Source organism: Bombyx mori, chromosome 17 (assembly GCF_030269925.1).
Source record: "Bombyx mori chromosome 17, ASM3026992v2".
NCBI classification, from domain to species: Eukaryota; Metazoa; Arthropoda; class Insecta; order Lepidoptera; family Bombycidae; genus Bombyx; species Bombyx mori.
This window is the reverse complement of record NC_085123.1, coordinates 16,836,194-16,860,166: the sequence shown is the minus strand read 5'-3', so window position 1 is coordinate 16,860,166 and position 23,973 is coordinate 16,836,194. Positions and strand designations below refer to the sequence as shown.

Genomic DNA, 23,973 nt, shown 5'->3' with positions numbered 1-23,973 from the left:
ACGAACACGGCTACAACTCCCTCCTCCGCGATTCGTCCCGCCCCCGCGACTCGTCCCTCTCCCCCGACTTGCCCTCCGACCGCGTCCGAAAATCTCGCTTTAGCGATCGACTTCTTTCAGTCGATCAACTTTGAGCGCGTTAACGCTTTGGGCGACGCCATTCGCGCTGCCTCCACTGCACAACACTTTATCGCCGTTGTGCAGGAATACGCCGACGTATACGCGTCATTAAATACGTACGTCCTCCCCTCACTCTGCCGGTAATCAATGGCGTATATAAGTAGAATAAAGCCCCTATCCGTAACGATAGGATTTTTTAACGCTTACGGTCTCGCAAATCAACGTGATCAGGTTTCTGACTTTTTGCGTGACCATCAAATTAATATCTTTTTAGTGCAGGAGACCCTACTTAAGCCCGCGCGCCGTGACCCTAAAATCGCGAACTCCAACATGGTCAGGAACGACAGGCTCTCTGCCCGTGGTGGTGGTACCGTCATTTACTATAGAAGAGCCCTGCATTGCGTCCCGCTCGATCCTCCCGCGCTCGCTAATATCGAAGCATCAGTGTGCCGATTCTCACTGACGGGACACGCGCCGATCGTTATCGCGTCCGTTTATCTTCCACCGGATAAGATCGTTCTAAGCAGTGATATCGAGGCGCTGCTCGGTATGGGGAGCTCTGTCATTCTGGCGGGCGACCTAAATTGTAAACACATCAGGTGGAACTCACACACCACAACCCCGAATGGCAGGCGGCTTGACGCGTTAGTCGATGATCTCGCCTTCGATATCGTCGCTCCGCTAACCCCGACTCACTACCCGCTAAATATCGCGCATCGCCCGGATATACTCGACATAGCGTTATTAAAAAACGTAACTCTGCGCTTACACTCGATCGAAGTAGTTTCAGAGTTAGATTCAGACCACCGTCCCGTCGTTATGAAGCTCGGTCGCGCTCCCGATTCCGTTCCCGTCACGAGGACTGTGGTGGATTGGCACACGCTGGGCATCAGCCTGGCTGAATCTGATCCACCATCGCTCCCGTTTAACCCGGACTCTACCCCGTCTCCTCAGGATACCGCTGAAGCCATAGACATCTTAACGTCACACATCACCTCGACATTAGATAGGTCATCGAAACAAGTTGTAGCGGAGGACTTTCTTCACCGCTTCAAATTGTCCGACGATATTAGGGAACTCCTTAGAGCTAAGAACGCCTCGATACGCGCCTACGACAGGTATCCTACCGCGGAAAATCGTATTCGAATGCGTGCCCTACAACGCGACGTAAAGTCTCGCATCGCCGAAGTCCGAGATGCCAGATGGTCTGATTTCTTAGAAGGACTCGCGCCCTCCCAAAGGTCTTACTACCGCTTAGCTCGTACTCTCAAATCGGATACGGTAGTAACTATGCCCCCCCTCGTAGGCCCCTCAGGCCGACTCGCGGCGTTCGATGATGACGAAAAAGCAGAGCTGCTGGCCGATACATTGCAAACCCAGTGCACGCCCAGCACTCAATCCGTGGACCCTGTTCATGTAGAATTAGTAGACAGTGAGGTAGAACGCAGAGCCTCCTTGCCACCCTCGGATGCGTTACCACCCGTCACCCCGATAGAAGTTAAATACTTGATCAAAGACCTACGTCCTCGCAAGGCTCCCGGTTCCGACGGTATATCTAACCGCGTTATTAAACTTCTACCCGTCCAACTCATCGTGATGTTGGCATCTATTTTCAATGCCACTATGGCGAACTGTATCTTTCCCGCGGTGTGGAAAGAAGCGGACGTTATCGGCATACATAAACCCGGTAAACCAAAAAATCATCCGACGAGCTACCGCCCGATTAGCCTCCTCATGTCTCTAGGCAAACTGTATGAGCGTCTGCTCTACAAACGCCTCAGAGACTTCGTCTCATCCAAGGGCATTCTCATCGATGAACAATTCGGATTCCGTACAAATCACTCATGCGTTCAACAGGTGCACCGCCTCACGGAGCACATTCTTGTGGGGCTTAATCGACCAAAACCGTTATACACGGGAGCTCTCTTCTTCGACGTCGCAAAAGCGTTCGACAAAGTCTGGCACAATGGTTTGATTTTCAAACTATTCAACATGGGCGTGCCGGATAGTCTCGTGCTCATCATACGGGACTTCTTGTCGAACTGCTCTTTTCGATATCGAGTCGAGGGAACCCGCTCCTCCCCACGACCTCTCACAGCTGGAGTCCCGCAAGGCTCTGTCCTCTCACCCCTCCTGTTTAGCTTATTCGTCAACGATATTCCCCGGTCGCCGCCGACCCATTTAGCTTTATTCGCCGACGACACGACTGTTTACTATTCTAGTAGAAATAAGTCCCTAATCGCGAAGAAGCTTCAGAGCGCAGCCCTAGCCCTAGGACAGTGGTTCCGAAAATGGCGCATAGACATCAACCCAGCGAAAAGTACTGCGGTGCTATTTCAGAGGGGAAGCTCCACACGGATTTCCTCCCGGATTAGGAGGAGGAATCTCACACCCCCGATTACTCTCTTTAGACAACCCATACCCTGGGCCAGGAAGGTCAAGTACCTGGGCGTTACCCTGGATGCATCGATGACATTCCGCCCGCATATAAAATCAGTCCGTGACCGTGCCGCGTTTATTCTCGGTAGACTCTACCCCATGATCTGTAAGCGGAGTAAAATGTCCCTTCGGAACAAGGTGACACTTTACAAAACTTGCATAAGGCCCGTCATGACTTACGCGAGTGTGGTGTTCGCTCACGCGGCCCGCACACACATAGACACCCTCCAATCCCTACAATCCCGCTTTTGCAGGTTAGCTGTCGGGGCTCCGTGGTTCGTGAGGAACGTTGACCTACACGACGACCTGGGCCTCGAATCAATTCGGAAATACATGAAGTCAGCGTCGGAACGATACTTCGATAAGGCTATGCGTCATGATAATCGCCTTATCGTTGCCGCCGCTGACTACTCCCCGAATCCTGATCATGCAGAAGCCAGTCACCGTCGACGCCCTAGACACGTCCTTACGGATCCATAAGATCCAATAACCTTTGCATTAGACGCCTTCAGCTCTAATACTAGGGGCAGGCTTAGGGACCCCGGTAACCGTACTCGTCGAACTCGACAAAGAGGTCGACGTGCAACCTAACCCATGCATCAGCCCGCTGAGTTTCTCGCCGGATCTTCTCAGCGGGTCGCGATTCCGATCCGGTAGTAGATTCATTCGCGAAACAATTGCTCTTGAGTTGTTAGGTCTCCTTCGGAGGCGCTCGGGCAGCTGTTAGCAAATCCCACCCCTCTTGGCTGAGCCTTTGCTCGCCCACCTGTCCTGGTGAAACTGGAAAGGCCTTCGGGCCACCAGTAATCTCTCAATCATAAAAAAAAAAAAAAAAAGACCGGTGTGCATACGGTGCACGGAATTTACTGGTAGGCCTTGTTCTAGTTCTAGCAGGTCGGCCTTGACGAGCTCGGCATCTAGCTCCTTGGGGATTACGCATATTATTATACAACGCGGAGTTTAAGCTCCTCCTGTAGCATATATGTGTAAAAACTTATACGCTCCTTACGGAGGTAAGAGGTGAGGGCTCTATGGTCATCGGATGATTTTACCTTTATTTGGATGCCACTTGCGAGATTGCGGGCGCTAGTGAAATTAATTTTTTTTTTGGCCTTAAGGTTACCGAGGAAGTGGTTTGTTTTTTAAGTTGTGCCTCGTGACGCGGCGATGGCGTGGCACGGGGAGAGGAAGCGACGGGAGACAGGGCGCGGGGGCGCGACGCGATCGCGATTTTACTAATTTTGGTGGCCGCGGTAGCTCGGGACTCCGCGGTGCGCTTCTTTCTCTTTTGGAGAGTGAAGTCGCGGGGCAGGGGTCGACCTCCATATCCGAGTCAGAGTCGGATGAGGACGAAGAGGCCACCGCGGGCGACCTGTGGACTGATGCAGGTACTTTAGGGGACACGTAGGCCGCGCTGAACGACGCGGGGGTTTTGCGCGTGTTTATAGTAGACGCAGGAACGGCGGGCGCGACGGAGGCCGCAGAAATCTCGCGGCGTTTTTTGAAGTGAAACTTCTTTAAGCGCATGAGGGTAAAATTTTTACATATGTAACGTCACGCAGGTATGCAACGGAAGTATCGAAAAAGAGAGAGAGAGCGATCGAGACCGATTGAGAGAGGGTAAGACAGGGTGAACGTAGCATGAAGCAACTAGCCATGGAGTGAGAGTAGGAAGCAAAGTGAGAAAGATCGAGAGAAAAAGTGAGACAGAATGCTCAGTTCCTACATACTTTAAAACATACGTATAAAGTATTTTATTTTTAATACAGCGCCAAATGTGAGATGTTTTAATACTAACGTGTGTATGAAAACTCTTGTAGTGAATTTTAATTTAGGATATACGTGAAGTTAAAATATGAATTCACAGAGGGCGCTACCTCATACTATAAAAGGTGATTTACAATTATTTACTAATGACAAAATTTTACTAAAAATATACTTAGACATTTAGGATAATTGTATTTTAATTTTTGAAGGTTTCACTTCTAACACGTGTGAATTGCACAGGTTTTTTTTTTTTTTTTTTTATTGCCCTTGTAGGCAGACGAGCATACGGCCCACCTGATGGTCAGTGGTTACCGTAGCCCATGGACTTCAGCAATGCCAGGGCCAGAGCCAAGCTGCTCTACCGTAAAGCTGTTGAGACTTATATTCTGAAAATTCTGTCCATTCTATTCCGAGGGTCGGGTATATTTCGCGGAGGAATTCTTCGAACAGGGCTTTGGTTGGAGCGAGCTTTTTTTTCTGACTGGCCAGGGGGTGCTGCCCCGGGAATTAACACATGCGTTCGCCTTGTGGCGAGGCCCCAACTTTGTAAAAAGGGTCTTATTGTTCCCGGGCCGCAACGGGCGCAGGTAAAAATTACCGAGAAAACACTAGGACGCCGGATGTGTCACGAACCGAGCTCGGACGATTGAACGGTCGATGAACACGTCCGCGCGCGACGGCTGCTTCTGTTGGAGTGTACTAGGAGGTTATATATAATCTTACTCTATGGTACTAGGTCACACTAGGTGTGGAATTTCAACTAAGCGGGATTCGGGTTTCCTCATAACGTCGAAGCTCATGAACGTAGGAAGGGTAGGAAATAAAACAAGGGTATTTTTACTCTCAAAGAGTTTATTAGATATTATTGTTCTTGGAACTGTGACTGACATCTTCACTACTCAACTAGGCACACATGCACACACACATATGCACTCACATGCACACAGATCACATTATGTTTAAGTACTATATTATAATCTATACTATTTTTGTGATTTATTCAAAAATATTTTTTTTTAAACTTAATATACTAGTTTAGGATCACAAAATGGATAAGTACCAGAGTGAGATGAAGCGGAGCCCACAGCCGCCGGGGCCGGCCCGGAGCGCCACCGCTCGCGTCCCCTCTATAGGCCCTTTAAAGCTTCGCAACTTATAGTACAGATAATACTAAGGACTACGCTAAATAAATTGTACTTTGTAAACTATCAATAAATAAATAGATCGCCATTTTGAAGTAGGACGAGTATGACGGGCCGAGACGCGCGCCGACCGTTCTGAACGCGCGTGCGCCCCCAGCCCCTGCTCCAATAAATATCACATCCCTATATTAAATCGATTCAGAAAATATGTAACGTATAGACGGTCCGCTCAGGCGTCGAGAGGCGCCTGCTTGGTGGGCGCGAGGCGCTCGTCCGCCGCGAGCAGCCGGTCCAGCTCCTCGTCCTCGTAGAACACCACGAAGTGCTCGGGCTTCGCGACCGCCTCGAAGATCGAGCAGACGGAAGGCTTGACGTTGTAGAAGTAGAGCGGCTGCCGTCGCGCGTGGAAGTCTGCGGTGAGCTGCTCGATGCTCTTGGCGGCGGTGTAGTCCGCGCTGTAGATGTGCGTGCACTCCAGCACCACGGGCACGGAGCCGCTGCCCGCGAACTTGGTCACCAGGCGCCGCACGTAGTCCACCGAGGGGAACATGAGGCAGCGGTCCGGGGTCACCATGAGGTACTCCACGCCCTGCTCCGTCTTCAACATCTCCACCGAGAACTTGGGCCGAGCGGCGTGGTACAGGATGAAGATGATGTTGACGATCACGCCCGTCAGGATGCCCAGCTCGATCGGTAGCGTCAGGCACAGCACGAACGTGCCCACGCCCGGGATGAGATCCAGTTCTGAGGATGACGTTGATCAGTGAACATAACGTGGATATTGTGTGGATCAGATCTGAGAAGCGACCAGAGGAGTAAGACACCGGTGAACTCCTATACCGCCCGCAGGTGGGAAGGTTCCGTTGCATCGACTGTTACCGTTATGTTGGCTATGTTCCGACGTACTCTGCAAACACTGTTTATCTTACTTAGGAGAAATTCGTTCGTAATATGACGTCATAAATTGTCGCTTTTTTTTACTGTGAACACTGCAGGTGTAAAGTTTCCGAGTGTGCTCTGAAAGTGCTCTCAGTGCTAAATTGACGTCACACCTTTCAGTGCTCGCTCGAATACTCACTTTTAGCTCTCCACATGGGCTTGATCACGTTGTATTCCACCATAAACAGGATCGCAGTTATGATGACGGCAGCGAGAGCGGCCTTCGGGATATACTCAAAGTACTGCGTGAAGAACTGCAGGGCAAGGATCACCATAATTCCTTAAAATGAAAATGGGTAGTTAGTAAAAGTGAGATGAAGATGTTGTACGAGTAGGGACAGCGAGGGACAGCGAGGGCACCGACCGGTGTAGAGTCCGTTGAAGGTGGTCTTGACGCCAGAGCCGTTGCAGACGACGGAGCGAGCCAGCGAGCCGCCGCCCGGGTACGCCTGCACGAACGAGTTGGCGATGCTGGCCACGCCCAGCGCGATCATCTCCTGCGTCGCGTCGATGGTGCGCCCGTCAGAGAACGCCTTGCAGATGGCGATGTCCTCCAGCAGCACGATGAGCGGGATGACCAGCAGCCCCGAGCCCAGCTCCGACACCATGTCCAGGAAGTCGGCGGTCGTGTTGTCGGCGCGCACGTAGCTGAACGGCGGCAGCTGCGGGTGGGGCACGCCGGACGGGATCGCACCTGCAAGTGCCACCGCAGTGTCAGAACACGCTCTATCCGACTCCGCTCTCTACTAGCTCTCTACTCTCTCTCTACTCACTACTACGCTCATGTTTGTGTAAAATTTAATATCATCTCAACTGAGATCGATTACGAAAATGAAGGATGATAGAAGATGATGTGGATGAATCATTTACTTGACTAGATACTATACTGACCGCCACGAATATTCTCGCCTGGCAGGCGCGCAAAGGGAAAGAAAAATACTCATCAAAATTACGTTATCTTATTGTTATGTGCATAATTAATAGACATATGTATAGCATACTGGAATCGTAGTGAATAGAATAAGACAGAGTGGAAAGTGCACGGACCCATGAGGCGGACGGGCGAGGAGCCGTGGGTGGCGACGAACCAGTAGCCGAGCACGCCGGTGGCCACCACCACGATCGCGTTCCGACAGGTCCCCAGCAGCCACAAGCACTTCGTCACCACTTTCTGTCGAGTGTTCGGTCCGTTTTCAGAATTGCCACCTAGCTTTATCATTCCAATTTTCTGAAACAGATTTAATTAGTTTAGTAGAAACGGGTTAATTAGTTTACGAGCAATATGAATTAATAAATAAATAATGAGAAGGTTACCCTCAAGAGCAGGAGCAAGGCGATGCAGGCGAAGCCGAGGACGGGGTCCCACAGTGCAGCAGCGTGCAGGTTTCGGAATATTGAGATCCACTGCTGGAGGAAGGTTTCACCGGTGACTGAAATTGCGAACATGTCCTTGACCTGCGACGTAGCGATCATCAGTGCCACGGCCGACGTGAACCCCGACGAGACCGGACCCGACACGAAGTTAATCAAAAAGCCGAGCCCGAGGACACCCATCATGAGCTCGACTATTCCCGCCAGGAGCGTCAGCAGAATGGCCTTCTCGACCACACCGCCGGCGACCTGCCAAGTCAAGAGCGAGGCGATGGCGGTGGGGCCGGCGGGCACGGCGCGACACCCGCCCAGCACGATGTACACGAAGCAGCCCAAGAACGAGCCGTACAGGCCGTGCTGCGGCGGCAGGCCCGCGATGTTGGAGTACGCTAGCGACTGCGGGATGACCGTGAGGCCCACCGTGATGCCGGCGATCAGGTCGCCGATCGCCTTCTCCGCGTTGTACTGCGGCAGCCACGCCGTCACCGGGACGCGCTTGTGCAGCGTCTTGCGGTTCAACCGACGCCGCAGCGCAGCGCATAGCCGCTCGCACGACGTTCCCTCCGACACTGGAACACACAATCGACACTCTCAACCACTCGCTAAACGAACACAAGTCCAGACAAGATCAGAAGAAGAGCTCAAGGATACTCACGGATGTAGTCATTGCTGGCGTTCTTGTCGTCGGGAGGCGGCAGGGAGCCCGAGGATGCGTTGTGTTTGCGTCTTGGAATCATTCTGCAAATAATATTACACATGTTACTGGACGGATACCTGTGACAAGCCACGAATCAAATCGATATAGAGATAGAGCAAAAAGACGAAGGCGGAGCGAGTCCAAAGTGCGGGTGTCGGGTCCGGCGCGTGTGGCCGCCGCAGTGCTCAGGCGCCGGGACCCGCACACCGCGCACAAACTTGTTGCAATCATATTTTAATGATGTACATGAATACTATTTACATTCTAAATCTTGCTCTAAATATCATCAAGAAACTATCAACACCCATGACGCAAGACTTTATACACTTTTGGTCTTTGATGATGCCACCCAAGTTTAAAGTCGCTCAGCGAGCTATGTAGAGGGCTATGCTCGGAGTTTCTCTGAAGGATCGAATGCGGCATGAGGTGATATGAGAGAGAAGCAAAGTTATCGACATCGCACAGCATTAGTAAGCTGAAGTGGCAATGGGCTGGCCATACTAGCCGAACAACCGATAACGGTTGGGGGAAAACGCGTTCTTGACCGCGAATGGGAAAACGAAGTGCAGTGCCCTCAGGCTCGGTGGAGTGATGATCTGTGCAGGGTGATAGGCAGGAGCTGGATGAGAGAAGCCGAGAATCGTGCGCAGTGGCGAGCAATTCGACAGGCCTATGTCCAGCATTGGATTGCTATAGGCTGATGATGATAATGACACCGGGTCCCGAAGGCATCACTTAACATCAAAGAGCTACCGGCACAAAACTTAAGTTGAATTCTGAGTACCTTTTTTCGTTAATAAATTAAGAACCGATAAACCGAATCATGTTGATCTGTTATGCCGCAATCCTAACTGTAGATCTAGTCTTGTTCCCGACAGTGAGTGTCAGCGGACAGGCGCCCGCGGACAGCTCCGACCTGTCGTTGCACCCCGGTCCTCTGTCCGTGCCACCGACTCACTGAGCCGGGCTCTGCGTTCGTTTTCCGTAGTCGCTCCTTAGTTAGTCGACTCTTTCCTGCATATTGTCTTGACCGATTATTTCCAAATGAAATTTGGATTCGGAGCTAATCGTTAGCCAGTGCGCCAGTGCCCCGGGAACGCTGTGTGTACAAGCCATTTGTATTTATTCATAATGTATCATGAAATGAACGTTGCCGCTGTGTGTGTGTGTGTGTGTGTGTGTGTGCGCGTGTGTGTGTGCGTAGCATGCGTGCGTAGTCATGTGACTCGCACCCACACCTGTAGCCGGCACATTGCCAACTGCCAGCCTTATTTTGTTTACTATGTAATTAACCAAACGTGGCCCGCGCCTTCACTTGCATCATCTCCCAATTAAATTAATCTTAAGCAATGAATGAAATGTATTCAAATCTTAGCTGTATATTTTTTTTATTTTTGATGTTAATGCACTGTCGATTGCACCTATAATTGAGGTGACATCTGCCATGAACTTTTGTCAATTTGTCAATGTTTTGTATTGATGATCACTTTGTTGGTGCGACTTAATAAATAAATAAAATAAATAAAATTAAAAAAATTATATTTGTTATTCAGAAAAAATTAAACACGTTGCATTTTCCCGGAATAAGCAGCTGTGTATGTCACTATCTGGTCCGTCAGCCACAAGCTCTAAAGCAGCGGTTACCATGGTAACTTTGAGCTGCCATTACCTACGTATGCGATTGGCGATGATAAATTCATTTTCATTCATTCATTCACGCAAAATGCATTCTCTACGACCGCCTATATCACCCCAAAGTATTTATGTTAAACAGAAAGGTTATCGGATGGGTAGTTTCCGATCTCGTGATGAGTGACCGGTATTTAGCTTTTATACGTAGGTATTAACTAATGTTAATGGTTGTGCGGACGCGTCCGGCGCCGTGCTTGTCCCGCCCATCGACGCTCCGTTTCTGAGCATTGCATCTGTACGCGACGACTCAAAAGTCCCAAGTCCTCTATAAAAAAATATAGATACGTATTATAACAATAACGATTACGTATCTTCTAGTGTAGAGTAAGTAGCGTATCTACTGTTGGTAACGAGCCGCTCAGAGGTGAGGGCTGCCTAGCCTCAGCGGCTGTGGCGGCTCCGCGCTCACGGGACTAGGGATACTCATTTCACTTTACGTTCTTTAATGCTCAGCATGTGTTCATATGTATATATAAATACAGTTCGGACTATAGTCAACGCAAATATACGTCGGGTCGTACGCAACCTGACGTACATACATAACAATATGTATGTATGCATGTACATATTACAAATTGTTTTAAACGTTCGGTTGTGTACATTATAAATATTATTATTTAACGAGTTCATCCAAGACTTTTAGTTTTAGTTAGTTCCTGTAATTTCAGCGCTGTTGCGAGCGCCACGTCACGGGTGGGATGTGAGGAGCAGGCAGACTTGTGTACCTCTCCCGTGGGTTGGTGACGTGTCATACGTCGCCATACGTCCGTTACGTTTGAAAGGGCCAGTACTGTAAAACTACAATTACATAATAATATGTATTGATCTATTATTAATGAGGTGCATGTATGTAGGACGCCGCAGATACAGAGCCGCGTTATCGACGCCGCCGCGGCCGCCTCCCGAGCGAGCAGACAATAGCGCAACACCTGCGACTCAGAAGATATTAGCAAATTTTTGAAATATCAAATTGACCTCTACCATTATAAGATTAATTTTATAAAGTAACTAGCGAGCCGGCCAGCTTCACACGGATCAATGAGGCTACAGTGCTGAAACTATGTTCACTACTATTAACTACATGCACATATTATTATGTGTCTTATTTATACACCCTCTTAGGCGTAATAGTTTGAAGATCGGCTTTATGCATGTAGAATTAATTCTTTTGCAGACAGCAGACAGATGAAATTTTGAGCATTTAAAAGCAAACGAAAAAAACATGAACTACCCTACAATCGTTCATCATTTGGGAGTAAAATTTCTAAAGGTGGACGTTCAGACCTTTGAAAGCCTTAGCACTACTGAATTATTAAATTTAACCAATCGCCAAGAAATAACTCTGTCAAACAAGACAAGGAATTACCTATATTTATATATTATATATGTTTATGTTGTTGTTACTTCATGATGTACTTCTAATTAATTAATCGATTTTAATGAAACTACGCACACGTCTGTAGTTTGGCCCAAATTATGAGAGGATGTTTTTGACTTTTTAAACTATTGCATAGATTTTATCACGGGGCTTGAGAGCGGAATCACGAAAATAACCTTCCACCCCTCACTACGCCTACTATGTAGCTCGCGTTCAACACATTCACACGTTGCACTTGTGTAGTGTTTAAAGTAAGAAGTCTAACCATCGATTTATGTACTATCAAAATATGTGATATAATTTCGTGGGTAACACAACGATAGCGCGATTCAGCTTTTGCGTCAAGCGCTATCAATCGGCGACAAACGGAATTGTAAATTAGAAAATTATATCACATCGCTTAGTCGAAGAATTTTATTACTACTCCTACTACTGATTCAATGATTGGAGTGGCATTAAAAATAAACTAACTAAACCGTTGATTCTGGGCGAATGAGAGTTAGAACTAGCATCTAAAGGCGTGCATAAGTTGATAAAAAATGCTATGCAATAGCTTTACCGCGGCAGTCTCCGTGTGCCACACGTCTTTTTTTATGACTAATTATTTGTTTAAAATATACCAAAGGATTATAGTGAAAATCTGTCAGCTAGGTATGTTATAATAGACGGCGGAGTAAGTTACCTCGTCGACAGGACACTTTAGTATCTTGGTTAGGTAAGTCTATACTTCTATACTTAATATTATAAAGAGGATAGATTTCTTGGTTTGTTTGTTTGTATTGAATAGGCTAGTTTCGGAGCCTATTCAATACAAACTGAACCGATTTGAAAAATTCTTTCACTGTTTGGAAGCTACACTATTCCCGAGTGACATAGGATATAATTTTTTCGGAAAAAATTAGGGATCCGTACTAAAAATCCAATAATGTGATCAAAGGTGTAAATAAATTACCTAAAATATTCTTTACATCGCGTGCACTGCTAGAACTATTGTTGATAGAATAAAATAATGTACTACGACTTTGTAGAACACATTATTATTTACAAAACGTGTCGCGACAGCATATGTCTTGCTATTATAGTCATGCCGCAATCAGTTTTCTTGTATTTAAAAAAAATAAAACAACTTTAAATATCGTTGAAATTATTTTTAAAGTCCCGAGCGGAGCCGGAGCGGGCCGCTAGTATCTAATATAAGGCTCATAGATATATTGAAGCTCTAAATGATTAATTTTTTCTACATCAAAATCAATATTTGTCCCCTTTGAGTCCCCGAAACGTTGATCCGATTGTGACGAATCTCGGAACAGTCGTGGTTGGTGATTGAATGGTTTCAAGAAATCGATGTTCTTCATAGAGCTGTAGATGTAGCTATTGTAGCTGTTGTAGCTGTTGGTGAATATTGTGTTCTCGCATTTCTGTTGTCATGCGTCAATCTTAGTTGTATATGAAGTACTGTATCATTCTTTATTCGTTTTTAATGATGAGGTCGTGCCGTGACGTGGTGCGTGTGCGTTGCATTACGCACGATGTGTCCGCGGCCCGTCGGAGCGCCGAGTGAGTGTGGCTTGCACTGAACTGTACTCTGTAGCTGGAAGCTGGGTACAGAGTACAGGGCGGGAGCGGCGCGCCGGTGACGCGTGCTCACTGCTCACTGCTCCCTGCTCGGGTAAACAAACTGGTTTCAGAGACAACACTCGCTTGATTGCGTTGTCCTCGTTTATTTTATAGTTGACTCATTCAATATTACACATTTTATACAAGTGTTCTCCCGACGAGCGAAATTCGACAATAATCACCTCAAGCTTCAGATTCATTTCAGCGCCAACATTCTTCCGTTTATTGTGCTGGTAATTATTAAAAAGGAAATTGTGCCCTAACAGCACAGCTGCACGGCGCTACAGCTCTACTCAGCTCTAGCCGCGGCCGGCTGGGCGGCTGCTCGCACACTTGCACCCTCGTCGCTTGCGACACAGGACGCGTTGTTTGTTATTTGAGCATAACAATATTCTGAAATGTAGTAATTTATTTAGTGGACGCATTCAGGTCGGCTTGTTTCCACAAATGGTGAGGTAAGGCGACCGACGTCAGGGCACGCGAGGCGGACCGGGCGGCCCCGCGGCTCACTGCACTGGCTGACGTCACCGTCATATGAATCACTAACAGAGACGAGCACTGACATAGCTAAAGTTATCTAAAGTAGCCAGATTACAACAAAGAGAACAAAACGTTTGAATGTAAATGACGCTAATCGCAGGTGCGGCGCGGAGATGTAGGCTCCGACAGATAGGCCACGCACGGAGCGGCCGCCGGCGCCGCTCCGGCAGTGAGAAGGGTGGCGCAACGAGGACTCCGGCCGGGCGCGCGGGGCGCGGGGGCTGCCGGCCGTGCCGTCGCGGCGTCGCGGCGTCGGCATGTCTCTCGGCAAGGACTGATGGTCACGTTACTAGTGTTGGACGGGCGGCATCCATTTGTCAATATTATTGGACACTAGCTATTTCAACGGGACTTTAAGGTTATAAGGTGGTGCTCTTTACTACCTACTGTTAATACCTACGAGGAGATTCAGAAAACGTAATTTTATTCCAACGTTAATATACTCGTAATACAAAATGGACCAACGAGATCACAGCTCTTCTGGCTATAAGCCGGCTCCCGGGGCCCATAGACTCAAGAGGAGCTACTTTCCGAATGAATCCACTACCAGATCGAAATCGCAATCCGCTGAGAAGATCCGACGAGAAAGTCATCGGGTTGATGTATGTTTAGGTTGCACGTTGAACTCTGTTCCGAGTTCGATGGTTTGGAGGGTGACTAGGTGTGCGCGGGCCGCGTAGGGAGCACCACACTCGCGTTTCTCATGAAAAGACATTTTACTCCGCTTGTAAATAATGGGATAAAGACTACCGAGAATAAAGGCGGTGCGGTTACGGACATACTTTATGTGTGGCTGGAATGTCCTGGATGCGTCCAAGGCACTCGCAGGGTACTCCCGAGTACTTGATCTTCCTAGAGCGTGAGATTTCTACGCAAAGGCTATAAAAAAAACCCACCTAGCGCGCGAGATGTATCACAACTGTGCCCTTCTTCATTCACACCGGAGCGCCTGATTGCCACGCGACCTACCTCCAGTAATTACACAAATTATTATTTTGCAGGTTTGATTTTTATTACACGATGTTATTCCTTCATCGTGGAAGTCAATAGTGTTTTTTTTTATTGCTTAGGTGGGTGGACGAGCTCACAGCCCACCTGGTGTTAAGTGGTTACTGGAGCCCATAGACATCCACAACGTAAATGCGCCACCCACCTTGAGATAACCTTGATAAAAATGAAACCCGCAAAATTATAATTTGCGTAATTACTGGTGGTAGGACCTCTTGTGAGTCCACACGGGTAGGTACCACCACCCTGCCTATTTCTGCCGTGAAGCGGTAATTCGTTTCGGTTTGAAGGGTGGGGCAGCCGTTGTAACTATACTTGAGACTTAGAACTTATATCTCAAGGTGGGTGGAGCATTTACGTTGTAGATGTCTATGGGCTCCAGTAACCACTTAACACCAGGTGGGCTGTGAGCTCGTGCGCCCAGCTAAACTATAAAAATAATAATTGTACGTAATCGATATGGCACAGCAGCACCACATTTAGAGCCGGGTCTACCCGGGCAGCGCTGCGTGTTGTTCCGAGCGAGCGTGCCGCAGGGCGCCCGCGCGGAGCCCGAGGTGGACGACATTACGTTTGTTACACCTTGGGATCACTCAGCCCAATGTCGTCACTTCCTAACATAGTTCCCGGTTAGATTTTTACCTTTCCTTCTTGTTGACCGATAGCACCGAGAGCATTGAGACCTTACAACTTATATCTCAAGGTGGGTGGCTCATTTACGTTGTAGATGTCCATAGGTTCCAGTAACCACTTAACACCAGGTGGGCTGTGAGTTCGTCCACCCATCTAAGTAATAAAAAACCAATGCTGTGGCCCACCTCGCCAAGTTGCGCAAGTCCCACAACAGCCCAGGCGTCCCTTTCGTTGTGCCAGACATTAGAAGCGGCTCTGGTTACGGAGTGCGTGCATCGCGCCCGTACTGCCGGTGGGCGGGCGGTTACTCGAGTGCAACAACAGTATCACGATACATCTCGTGTCTGTGTCGTTGACCGTTGAAGAGTTCCCTTACGCAAAATGAATGCGGTGCCGCTCAGGTTTTGCTCACTACAAACATGCGTTGTTATCGAATCTAAAGCAAAATTCATTTCCGTAGGATAAGAGGAAGTAGTTCTATTTTAGTTCGTTGCGTGCTTATATACATTACACGGTAAATAAATGCTATACATAAACGTATCGTATTATAAAGAGCGTATTGTCGAACACGGGTAGGTATATGATGGAATTTTCATATTACGAATATTATTGATAAGAACGGGTGAGATTGTAATAGCTACTGTTATCGTCGTTTGTCGTATGATTCGCAATTTGATGCAGAAAATTGTTCGCAGTTAGTAGGTTGTTGGTACTTTGTAGTTAGTAGCCGGCACGCCGGTGCTCGTGTACCCGTCGAGATGAGTTCCACCACTGTCCGCGCGCGTCGAGTTTTAAACAAGAAATTCTTCAATGAATTGACTTTATGTAAAGTGAGTACCTGCTGAGTTTACCGCGCAGATCTCAAACTAAATACAAACGAGGAAACGCGGCACTTATTATATTGACCTACCCTGCGTGACTCTGTATGTCTATACAGTCGGCGTGAGTAATCAATTATTAGTCGGAATGATTTATTATAATTTGTGAAAGGACAGTTTTTTGTAAGATTTGTCCTAAAGTTGTTATCGCGAACGGTGGAGGAGGGAGAGCTGTCCCGCAGCACCGAGCTGCGTCAGGTCACAGCGGTGGCTCCTCACACTCGACCGCCCGTTGTAGTCGATGGCTCAGTATGTAGCTAATAAAACTAACTTTAATTAACAAAATAAAAACAAATCGTTACTACTTCGCTGTTCATTCCTGCTGAAAATAATTATAAAATACTACGATGTTCAAATAAATGCAATTGAATTGCATAATAATATATCCTAGTTGTTTTTGAAATATACGATTCTGAGCAAGTGCTGATAGAACAGAGTCGAAGCGGAATCTACCGAGCGAGTGTTAGGCCTTCTTATGAGATTAGACTGATATGACAAATTTTTTATTATTTTTAAAGTGAAATGGTATATGAGTGGTTCTGGTGGCGAGGAATACATAATAACATCGTTATTCGCTATAAAATATCGAATACTAGTATTGAATGTCTGAATGAAGAATAATAATACAACGCGATGTGTGCACACAGACAGCACGTGTTGTCCGCGGCGGGTTTGTATGTGAGAACAACAAACAAGAGCGTGTGGCGTGTGAAAGTGTTCGAGCCGCGGCTGCGAGGCGGTTAGCAAATAACGCAAACCATAATACTTCTACTAGATATTTGTGACTAAGTAACAGCCTCTTTTCTCAAAGATGGCCATCTACATCTGTAGCGACTAGGTACCTAGGTAGTAATAATCTGTGCCCTAACTCGGTCCATATTGGGAAGTTTGTGTTATTAAGCAACTGGGACTACGACTTTCTTTTATGTTTTCTACAATTAATAAATAATAAATTTTACCTTTTACACATCACACACACACACACACACCTCACATAATAATATACTTTTTGAACACATACGATAAAACTCATTAGGAACTACTAGTTGCATCTTGCGAACAGACCGAGCTCCAAATGTACAGGTGGTACAGAGCGGAGGGATGCGAGGCCGACCATGACACAATTCTGAACACAAATAAAATATTTTTTACATCGGTATCTGCCGATCGGGCCCCGGCCTACCCCGTCGGATCGCGGCGGGCCGGTGTCAGATCGACTACCTGACGACTTGACGAACAAGGACTTTCTCCGAAACGTCAGGTATGTGTTACAGTTAGTTTTCAATTAATCTTTGTTCGTTTTTGTTGACGATGCCTATTCCGAAGAAGCCGGTGCTGTGACGGTAAGGAGACGACAAACAGCGGGCAGAGACACTCACTTGGGGGCTGGTCGTCCAGAAGAGATGGGCCGATGGGAGCGATGTTTCCGGTGTCAGCTGGACATGCCGCGGTTGCACGGGGTCGGATTACGCGGGTCGCCGGTCGTCGTGAGAGCGAGGTGCGAATGCAGAGCGGTGAACACGCGCGTCACGGTACGCGGCTCGAGCGCGACTGACGCCTGACGCTGCCCGACTGTCGAATATTGTCGAACACGAACTGCCGAATGCCGAATGCCGCCTGGCTCCGACTCCGACTGTTTCCGAGGAGCAGAGATGCGCTGCGCGGAGGTTGCGACCTCCCCCCGACCCGACCTCACCCCTTTCACACACCTCGGCCTGATGGCTATCGAGAACGACGCACATCTAGATGCCGATAAGGGTTGAGTTATACTACCCTACGTGCAGTCTATGTGTTCTCTCTGGCTGCCGCGTTCAGATGTCACGGCATAATATATTGTGTGGCACGCTACTTCGCACCAGTCCACACTCACTCGTGAAGACCACTTCGTGACTCACTTTGCGACAACACTTTTTTTATAGCTTAGATGGGTGGACGAGCTCACAGCTCGCCTGATATTAAGTGGTTACTGGAACCCATAGACATCTACAACGTAAATGCGCCATCCACCTTGAGATTTAAGTTCTAAGGTCTTAAGTAGTTAGTTACAACGGTTGCCCCACCCTTCGAACCGAAACGCATTACTGCTTCACGGCAGAAATAGGCAAGGTGGTGGTACCTAACCGTGCGGACTCACAAGAGGTCCTACCACCAGTAATCTGAATCACACAACAACTCAATGTTATAATGTATCATTTGATAAAATAGGTAGTAATGATACATAGGATATACAGTAAGCAAAATGTCTTACGATGGAAGAGAGCATTCGACAGTGCGCGGGTCGCTGCAGCGCGCGTTGGGCACTATCGACTATCGACAATAACAATGCAACGAAGACAGAAGCGAAGATAGCAGCAATGGCAGGAATGGTTTAATTCTAATGTTTCCTTTAAATAAGTATATTATTTGGTATAATTATATAGCGTATATATATAGCGTAACCTTAACTAGTAGGTGAGCTCACGGGGCTCAAATCTGACGACGTTGCTAACACGAACCCTAGCAAGAGCCGTGCTTCGCAGAATCTACCACCGGATCGGAAACGCGACCCACTGAGAAGATCCGGCGAGAAACTCAGTGGGCTGTGTCTGAGGGTTAATTTACTCGTCGAGCCCTTGAACGGTGACCGGTGCCTGAAGTACCTAAAAGCACCGTTAGTGGATCGGGAGGATCCGAAATGACGTGAGAGACTTGCCTGAGCTCCGCGGATCACTACTTTTATTAAGTATTAATATTACAACAATTCTAATGTTAGCGTCCATGTACCTACGTGTTTATGTATTACAATAGACACACGAATATAAAGTACACGTATTGTGTAGTACAGATAACGGAACTGTAACGGAGTCGAACCTGTATTTATTATTGCTTCAAAACTTTTTTTTTTATTGCCTTTTTAGGCAGACGGGCATACGGCCCACCTGATGGTGAGTGGTTACCATCGCCCATGGACTTCAGCAATGCCAGGGGCAGAGCCAAGCCGCTGCCTACGGCAATGCCAGGGGCAGAGCCAAGCCGCTGCCTACTAATCTCTCCTTGAGACTCGTCTTAAGGCATGGGGTCGGAGTACGAGTATTATACACAGCTCCCTCAACTCAGAATAACCATGTTATTATTTATGTATTTGTGTGCGTGCCACTAGCACTTAACTACAACTCTGTGCCAGATAGGAAGCTCGCAGATGATTTTTTTGATTGGCCAGAGGTCCTTAACCGCCATAACCGAAAGGGATGTTGAAAAAAGTTGGTTATGATCGTTACAGAACAATCTAGATATTAACTAGTATCTTGAACAGACCATGTGACAAGTTCTAGCGACGAGCAGGTATCGGCCCATGATCCAAAGAGGACTCTGTAGTCCTGAGACTAGTGTGCTTAGTGCAAGTTTTTTTTTAAGTTTTTTTTTTTTTTTTATGTAAGCACCTACGCTACCAAGAACACTAAATAACTCGCTCTACGCACACAGGTGCTGCTGCTTGAGAAAAAGGTATAGATAGATATACGTAGATATTTTTCCAAGTGATTTTTTGTCTACCTCAATTAATTGAAATACGCGTAACGCGTAAGACTTGACGCGATGACGTATTCGGGCGCCCCCAAACGACTTCCACTACGAAGGAAGCGACAGGCGACAACCCTGTGTCATCGTGTGCGGTGTGACAAAACACAAACTTGTACAATTTTCCTATTTGCATACTCTAGAAAAGAGCCTTCAATGAATTAGCAAGAGGGGTAGATTGACGGCGCCGGCGCCGGCCTGCAGACTCACACGGTGTGAACTTTACACACTTACCGTTCCCAGTCTCGCCAGGGGACAGCGCGGGCTTCCCCGGGCGGGGTTACCCCATTCACAGCAGCAGCTGCGTACGATGCGAGCAATACCCTGCATTTTTACTGTTCATGTTTTTGTTAGCATTTTTGTGACACAGACAGAATTAGAAAAGGTTTACTTTATTAGCAGATTCATCTTATCTGCAAACACAGATGAGTATTGTTACATCTATAAGACATGCAGTAATTTTGATGTACGGAAGGAACATTTATTTAATAACTCTACATCCTTATCTTCTGTAACAATGGTCGTGCACGAGGTGTTGCGACTAGACTAGTTAGTCTGGTGCCTACACTAATACTCGTAGAGTACAATATTTCGCTCCGGTAACGTTACGATCTGGGATTAGCTCAGCCGGCTACAAATCTACCAATTTCGTTCGCTTCAAGGCAAATTGATTGCCAGCGGCCGGTTCAATTAACGTAATTACAATCAAATCGACTGCTTACGTTTGCAACACCAACTCAATTAAACAGAAACTAAACTGTAATGTCGAGGGAGGTGCACGGAGGTGCTTATTATTGGAGGTAGGACCAATCAAAGCAAAAAAAAAGTATCACATCATCGTATCTCTTCAATAAATTTCTGAGTCTAAAGAAAGTTGTTTCAGTTTCGCCAGATAGCGGCACTTCAACACCGAGTTACTCAAGTGGAGTAGCAGCTGCGGTGATGTAATGTAACGTCACTTGATTGAATTACTACATGCTATCTGAATAGAACGAAACAGAGTTGGCGGTAGTCGGTGGTGTCTATCTCAAGTAGCCATCAGTACGGTTGATGTACTGCCGATCTGTGTGAAGATTGCGACGCAAAACAAATAAATAATATTCAAGCACATATTTGAGAGTCTATTTTTGTATACCTACTCGTATAGTTTCACGTCAAGAGTCGACCCTACTACGTACTACACTCATCCACACAAACACACATAATCGCGAATTCATTATTCCTACGGAATCGATTTGTGTATCAATACCTGGATGATATTTTAAATTATCGCATTTTAGTTATTTGGAGAATTATACGAAATAAAATCATAAAGGTTGTGACTGAGTTTGTTTTGATGTCGCCTATATTATATTCAATTGTATTTATTTCTTCTTAATTATTCGTCACGATAACTCGATCCAAGCAACGCCTAAGTAATTCAGCGGAGTGTTGGTAGCGGCGGTCTCTGAGTGTTATGCCGGCCACTCACATGCGGGCAAGTTGCCGCCGCTGACTACTCCCCGAATCCTGATCATGCAGGAGCCAGTCACCGTCGACGCCCTAGACACGTCCTTACGGATCCATCAGATCCAATAACCTTTGCATTAGATGCCTTCAGCTCTAATACTAGGAGCAGGCTTAGGGACCCCGGTAACCGTACTCGTCGAACTCGACAAAGAGGTCGACGTGCAACCTAACCCATGCATCAGCCCGCTGAGTTTCTCGCCGGATCTTCTCAGAGGGTTGCGATTCCGATCCGGTAGTAGATTCATTCGCGAAGCAATTGCTCTTGAGTTGTTAGGTCTCCTTCGGAGGCGCTCGGGCAGTTGTTAGCAAATCCCGCCCCTCTTGGCTGAGCCTTTGCTCGCCCACCTGTCCTGGTGAAACTGGAAAGGCCTTCGGGCCACCAGTAAACTTTCAATCATAAAAAAAAAAAACGCTAAAGGGCTGTCAAACATTCATTCGCAAACTTAGCGGCTGTGCAAATGGGTTCGCATACTCAATTTGCGAACCCGTTTGCGCTTCCTCCTACACTTGTTTACGAATGTCTCACGAATTTCTCCTCCTTTTTAATTCGTCAATAGAACATTGAAGAGAAAAAGAGTTTTGAATTCTTTCCCAGACATCATTAACAGCCATGCTGTTTTTATGGGATTTCTTTTGATGAAGATACGCTACACAGTAGACGTCACGATCTATGAAAATGGCGATACGTCCGGTAACGACGCAACTGGGCAAACGAATGTGTGGGAGACTACGCGAAGGTTCGCGGTTCGCGCGCTTTGATGTCTGTTAAAAAACCGACACAGTTTGGAAAACCACGAATGTAGCGAAAACTTTGCATAATCATTTGCAAATGTCGTCCTACACTTGCGGGTTTGCGTATTCGTGCGCATGTGAGTGACCGGTGTTACAGCGACGTACTGAGAACATAAACTAAACCGGTATTTATCGGAGGGAGGGCGTTGCGTTGTGTTGTTAGCCCGTCCGGATGGGTAACACCATTCTGTCTATATCCGTCGTGGAGCAGTGATGCGGTTGGCAGGTTGGGACTGCTACTACAAGTCGAATGCAAGTATGATTTGGACTTGGCGTGACACGTTGCGGGGTGGCTCCTCACGATGTGTCGTCTCTGGGATCTGAGCTCCAGCGACTACATACAACTGAGCACGCCGCGAGCTCGTTCATCCACCAAGGCAATAATGAACAGGTGCGCTTGTGACAGCACCGAATCGATTAAATAATTTGATTTCAATGTTTAGAAGTGTATAACTACCGCCAGTCACAGGCGCACAGTGGCTAGGGTCGGGTTTCTCTTTTTTTCCTACCTAAGTTGATAGCCCTGAGAGGCTATATCAGCGGAACCTTAACTAATAGGTGAGCTCACGGGGCTCAAACCTGACGAAGTTGCGAACACGAACCCTAGCAAGAGCCGTGCTTCGCAGAATCTACCACCGGATCGGAAACGCGACCCACTGAGAAGATCTGGCGAGAAACTCAGTGGGCTGTGTCTGTGGGTTAATTTACTCGTCGAGCCCTTCGTCGCAAGCGACGGGTTCGACGAGAATGGTGACCGGTGCTTGAAGTACCTAAAAGCACCGTTAGTGGATCGGGGGGATTGGAGATGTCGTGTTTGAGGCGACGTCGACTGCTTTCCATTCTTTCCGCAGGATCGGGAATGTAGTTACCGGCGGCCACGATGAGAGGGTTCTCGTGTCGTGCCGCTTTATCGAAGTGGCGCATCGACGCCGACTGCAAATACTTACTGATGGACTCTAAGTCCAGGTCGTCATGGAGGTCGACGTTCCTGATGAACCACGGGGCTCCGACGGCTATCCTGCAAAAACGGGATTGAATAATTTGAAATGATTTTAGGTGAGTTTACGAACGAGTAATACTCGTAATCCAGGCCAGGCCAAAACTTTTGAGAAAAAAACGTTTCCAACGATGAATCGTGTGAAAACCCTTACTAGATTATAAAGTGAGCCTGCTTCGGGTGGTAAATTGGTCATTATTTTTATTCACCGATAACATTTGTTATGAACAAAAATAACAAACCAATTCATCCATTAAGCCCAGGATGATCCCTGTTCAATTTCCTGATTATCTTGATTCAACCAATCGATGATGGAGATCAGTGTGTATAGCAGATTCGTGACTCAACACTAACTGATATAATTATAGCACCAGCCCATTAAAGTAGATCAACTTCAACCATAGACGTGAGCGTATATTATTAAGGGTTTGATCATGGACCCAGCCATTTCGTTAACTCCGTGGTGCTTACATTAATCAGGACTGACGCAGGACGCATCCTTAATTTCTACACACATGCTTTTCACAGTTATTTATTTATTTGTTGGCCCTTAGGTACCTACTTTACGTCGCTAACAAAAAAAAAACGCCTCATATATCAAGTTCAAGTGATTAAAGAAAGAACGTTAACGAGCTCGTGTCACTGTGTGCTTTGATTATTTGCTTGTGCCGGATTTTATTGTTTTTGCGACAACTGAAGTTTTGAAGTTCACGGATGACCAACGTCTCGTTGCTAAATGCCACCAGAATTCATGAAATCCTTAATTGTAATAATGAAATAATGTTAAAACTGATGCTGGATAGAGCATAGGTGAGTCCTCAGCGGTAGGCAGCGGTTCGGCGGCGCCTCTTGTACAACGTGCGGGACCGCCACCATCAGTGGGTCGTATGATCGTCTAA

The 23,973-nt window shown here is 47.2% G+C and overlaps 1 protein-coding gene across 1 annotated transcript; it reads right to left on the bottom strand.

The window, feature by feature from the left end:
* Positions 1 to 5,160: 5,160 nt before the first annotated feature.
* LOC101746424 (sodium-independent sulfate anion transporter) lies at positions 5,161 to 17,860 on the bottom strand. The gene is made up of 7 exons (XM_004926360.4): positions 17,601 to 17,860; positions 8,434 to 8,516; positions 7,722 to 8,347; positions 7,455 to 7,635; positions 6,772 to 7,101; positions 6,547 to 6,687; positions 5,161 to 6,212 (listed from the first exon to the last, which is right to left on the bottom strand). Exons 2-7 carry the CDS (start codon positions 8,513 to 8,515, stop codon positions 5,698 to 5,700), a joined length of 1,875 nt encoding a protein of 624 aa, XP_004926417.1. The 5' UTR covers position 8,516; positions 17,601 to 17,860; the 3' UTR covers positions 5,161 to 5,697.
* Positions 17,861 to 23,973: the final 6,113 nt, after the last annotated feature.

Excerpts from the sequence above, each read along its gene's own strand:
- LOC101746424 (XM_004926360.4), bottom strand. The coding sequence starts at position 8,515 with ATGATTCCAAGACGCAAACACAACGCATCCTCGGGCTCCCTGCCGCCT. Across the intron at positions 8,348-8,433 it reads CGCCAGCAATGACTACATCC|TGTCGGAGGGAACGTCGTGC; the intron begins GTGAGTATCCTT and ends TGTGTGTTCCAG. Across the intron at positions 7,636-7,721 it reads CCTTGCTCCTGCTCTTGAGG|AAAATTGGAATGATAAAGCT; the intron begins GTAACCTTCTCA and ends AATCTGTTTCAG.